Source organism: Juglans microcarpa x Juglans regia, chromosome 4D (genome assembly GCF_004785595.1).
Source record: "Juglans microcarpa x Juglans regia isolate MS1-56 chromosome 4D, Jm3101_v1.0, whole genome shotgun sequence".
Lineage (NCBI taxonomy): Eukaryota > Viridiplantae > Streptophyta > Magnoliopsida > Fagales > Juglandaceae > Juglans > Juglans microcarpa x Juglans regia.
Genome location: NC_054600.1, coordinates 21,696,804 through 21,701,809, shown reverse-complemented (window position 1 = coordinate 21,701,809; position 5,006 = coordinate 21,696,804). Strand labels below are relative to the sequence as shown.

The 5,006-nt window shown below is 36.1% G+C and overlaps 1 protein-coding gene across 1 annotated transcript; it reads right to left on the bottom strand.

The window, feature by feature from the left end:
- Positions 1-377: 377 nt before the first annotated feature.
- LOC121259462 lies at positions 378-4,769 on the bottom strand. The gene is made up of 4 exons (XM_041161059.1): positions 3,555-4,769; positions 1,212-1,419; positions 975-1,104; positions 378-892 (listed from the first exon to the last, which is right to left on the bottom strand). Exons 1-4 carry the CDS (start codon positions 4,454-4,456, stop codon positions 591-593), a joined length of 1,542 nt encoding a protein of 513 aa, XP_041016993.1. The 5' UTR covers positions 4,457-4,769; the 3' UTR covers positions 378-590.
- Positions 4,770-5,006: the final 237 nt, after the last annotated feature.

Here is a 5,006-nt window from a genome sequence, read left to right as displayed (position 1 = left end):
TTGGCTGATGAATTCATTTCAAAGTTAAGGCTACGTAATTTTACAAACCATATATCCGTGACATATATAAATTTCGAATCTATAACACAATTTTTGAAGCGGAAGCGTTGGTACTGCTGCATGTTATACATTCTTTGGTTAAATGCCTAGAATTTGAACATTCTTTAAGGTAATTTTAAAAGTTTGAGACATGCATTTCTACCTTTTTTTTTCAGCCTATATAACTGATCTTTGTCATATTTCCTCTATATTTATAAATTTCTTATAATTATTAATCGTTAAAATTGTGTTTAGATTACTCTAATATGTGACCTTTTTATTTAAATTTAGTTATTGCTACACATCGCGTAGATTAAAAAAAAAAAAAAAATGTTATACCAAATGTTATTTATATCCTTGTATCTTCCTACACGTACAAGTAAAAACAGTGTTAAATTATTTACAACTTGCAAATTAAAGCATATATAGGAGAAGGAAAACAGATCCAAATTTAACCCTTCTGCCCCCTTAATTCCTCCCACACACAGATCAAACCACATTAGCACTAAGAACTGAAAAAAGACCAAAAAAAAAAAAAAAAAAAAAAAAAATCAATATCTTTCTGATCTTAATGTCTGTGTTTTCCACATACCAAGTGATGGAGAAGACTTTGCAGTTATCTTTACAACTTTCTGCTTTGGTTGTCGCCGCTGCTTTCTGGTGACATTTTTATCTTCAGCAGTAATATCAGTACTGGTAATTTCTTTCACTAAATCGACTTTGACTATGTGATGATCAGAAGTTCCTTTGGAAGAGAAGACTGAATATGATCCTGGAACAAACTTGTAGGGTGAATTTGGGGATCCCAATACGTAATCTACCCGAGTTCCATACTTGCACGTTCCCTGCACACCTGCATGCATGTACATAGATCATTAGCTCCATTTTCTAGACTCTAATATGGCCAAAAGAATATCAGGTGACAGATTTCGTACTTTGGCCTTTGGCAATCATGACCACTGACTCGCATTCCCCTGCAAATTCCTTAGCATCTGAATACTGTTTACTCTTCAAAAATTTCATCACTTCCACCTTTGGTGTTGGCTTTCCAATCTCCTCATGATACTGCACCACATGATTAATCCATAGATGAAAATAAATATACTTTATCAGTTAGGTTACTGTGGATACCATACACTATAGTTTTCTGTACAATTCTGTGTTACATTTACCTTCACAATGTCAGTCCATCTTTCTGGGGAGTAATCTGTTTCATCGAGTGAATTGATACCTCCAGCTAAAATGTGAGGCTCATCACTAGACTGGATTATGGCATTTACCTGCTTCATCCGCCAATTCTCATCAAGATTATCAAGAAGGGTGCAGTTGAAGTTGACTTCTCCCATGTTTGGTACATTAATCGTGGCCTTCAGAACATTCCTGCAGTCATGCCCAGAAAACACAAAGGGAGTTGAGTTCCATAATCCAGTTCTAATTTCTGTTTTCATTATTTTTCTGTTCAATTGTCAACAACCAAGGAAAGCTACTTGTATAAGAGCACTGACATTGGACTAGCCAAATGCCAATCAAGTTCAAATTTTGACTAAATTTTCTCAAAATCAACTGCATTGGACTAGCCAAATCACTTCAAGTCAAATTATGAGTTACAGTAAATGGAAAACAAAAGCCATATTTGATGAGTTACTATTCACCGATCAAAAAAATATTTTACTAAAAAGTATTCACTTTCTCTTCCCTTCTTCTTCATGTTAAATAATTTGTTTGGACAGTAACAATTAAATTATTAATTAATATATTGAATGTATTTGTAAAATATAAAAATAAAAAATAAAAAATAAAAAAATTATTAAAATATATAATATTACATTATTATTTTGACTTTGGAATGATTAGTCTAATATAGATTAACCTCTTCAAAGGTTTTGGTTTTAGCCAAAACCTCAAGTTTTATTCAAAATCTAGGCCATTGCCGATGATAAGTCGTTTTCTTTTCCTTTGAGTACTGAGAGGTCTCTTTCTGTGCTACCAAATACGTAGGAAAAAAAAATTGCTCTTACCAAATAATATTAATAAAATTGAAACCTTGAGGGAATGCTGCATTTTAAAGAAATAAGAGCATTGGCATCCCTCGTATTTCTCAATCATGTTAATAATTTAATAGCAGAGCCAACCTACATTGCAGTCATACCAATGTGCAACTTACCTAACATCCATATTTTAATTTTCTTGCTGCCGATACTTCATTTTCTGTTTAAATCAATTAGGTTCTAAAGCCAGAAAGTAGCCGAGAAAAATGGCATCTGGTCGTCTCTCAGTCATGTTGACAAAAATTAAAGATGGGGTATTTGTCATTATCTCAACTTTTTATACAAATAAAGAGGTATGATTATATGCCAAAGATTAGGAATTTGGTTTATTGATGCAATATCCTTTCAATTCCATAACTGGAATTGGATGGGATCCCCCAGCCTATGGAAGAAATGCTCAGACAATCTCAAACATGACAAATATTTTTGAATTTAGCACTATATATGGCTTTCTTTACAATTTGAATTCAGAATCAACCTAGAAAAACATCAGAACTTATTTGGAAAAATCCCAAGGGATTGTCAGATTACCAATGCATTTCTCAATAATTAAAAAATAAAGTAATACTAGATAGTCTTTAGGGTGTATAAGTCCTACACACTTCATTTGAAAAAAAGTTGAGCCACCATTAAAAAATAATTTTCATGTACGTTACATATTTATCTAATTTTTTTTTTTAAAAAGAATGTGTGAAACTCGCACATATTAAACTGCAAATAAAAAAGAGATACAAGGCTGGGGAGTTAAAGTAGGATTGAAGTGCAACTTTATTACTAGCCATTTGTGTTTAGAAGGTTCCCATCCTTTACTAATCCAGAGTTGGTCATCTTGAATAATTAGAAATGAGTTTTGGAAACTACCCAGATTATCATCTAGAAAAGAAAACTAATGATAATTTAGAAAAACTGAGGAATAGTCTCCAGTTTTTGCATCCTTGCATACTACAGCTGTAGCAGCTTGGATTCTGACAGGACCGTCAATGTGTCAGAGCTGTTCGTACATAAAATAAAACAAGTTGTTGGCCGAGTTTCAGGCTTATATGTTAAAAATTAATTATCTAAAGAAAAATCACAGCGTCAATAATTCTTCTCATCCTTAAGTTCTTATCACCGTTGTAATCCTATAATTCCGAAAAATACATACCTTTGGGGAAATGAAGTTTTGATCCTGAAAATTCGCATAATTCTATAAGAAAAAGGTTTAGAAAAATGGGTAACTTTGCTAAGGAAAGTAGTAATCCTGTCAACTTTGTTATGGAATCAACACAGATAGATGTGGCTTTAAATGCACCGCTTTTGTTTGTCAAGAATTGAAAGCAGCGTATAATTCTGAGATTCTCCTAGTATACAGATGTGCATTTAAATCTGGGTAATCGGTACTAAAACAGAGAGAAGAAAAAACAAAAGGAGTGATTAAAATTCCAAAATGGGTTGAATGAAGATGGGAAAGAAAATAATAATACTGACCTGAAATCAGAATCATCAAAGATCTTCTGAACTTTCCACCGGCTAATCGGCCATCTCGACAAGATGGCGTTGCCGTACTCCGGTGCCCAGCTCTCGGCAAACACATAGTTCATTCCCAAAGCGCCAGCCAAATCAGACAGAGGTTTCATGGCCTTTTCTTCCTCTGCCTTCACATCTTGCAGAGCCAATATATCGGCATCCAATTCTCTCAGCACTTCGAGCACACTCCTACTGCTTCTATAGCCTTCAACATCAATACCATTTACCATGCTCGTAGAGAAGCTCGCAGTAGATCTCAATGGTGTTTTCCCTCTCAAAATTCTACTTATTGGGCTACTCGAAGCAGCGGTAGCAGAAGAAGAACCTTCCCTCTCATCGAAGCTCATTTGTCTACTCCGCAATAAAGAAATCTCGTTATCGGGCAGATTTATCGACACCCGTAACTTGGATTTTCCAAAGTTTTGCTGGGCTGAATGAATGTCGGTGCCATTCATGAAATTTGGATGCAGTGGAGATTGCTTTAGAATACTTTTGGGACGATCATTCGCAGACTTTGCTCGTAAATTCACGTCCAAAGACCGTCTGACCTTCATTACATCTCCGTTTTCATTGCCAAAACTTGCGGTCTTCTCGGTCTCAGGAACTGCAGGTGCCATGGAGAACAGGGCAGCATTAAAAGTGGCTATCCGTATCGGTTTCTCGGATTTTAGACCACCCAATTGTCCATTAGGATGAACCGCTACCGACCCATTAACGCTCGGTTCTTGTTTTGCATCGTGTTGAGCTTTGGAATTCGTTTTCCCGAACTTTCTGACCTGAATTTTGGGCTTGGACCGGCGGAGAACGGGCCAGCGGAGGCGACAGAAGAGGCGGCGGAACTTGCCATTGAGGAGTTTAAGCATAGGAGACTAATGGGAGTATAACAAAAAAAAAAAAGGGCTGTAGGGAGAGGAAAAAAATGCTAAAAAGTTGCAGTCTTTGGCAGAGTTTGTGCTCAACAACTCTGTCTATGGTTTGTATTTGTTCAGAGTTAACCTTTTGTAGGTAAATAAATAGGCCAGGCACCAAAGATGGGTTGGTTGATCAGAGGCTAGCTTTCTTGGTTTCTTTGGAGGTCAGGAAGAGTAAGAAGACAGTCCTCTAGGAAATGGGTTGGTGACACTTGGCAGTCAACTAGGGGTTGAATATGAGGTTGAATTTGTGTGTGAGGTGGGACACCAGGAGCGTGCTAAAATGGCATATTGCCAACTGCTCCAAATAGATAAATGGGGTATTTTGGGTGGGCGTTGATTGCACAGAATTTGGGTTTGGATTTAGATAACAAACCATTGAAAGAAACTGGAGAATATTAAACGCATATACGTATTAAAATAATCAAGAAGACCCAAAAACTCTTTGAAGTCAGTCATTCATGCAGGTAGGATCCTTGTTTGGAAAGCCACGACGCTGGAA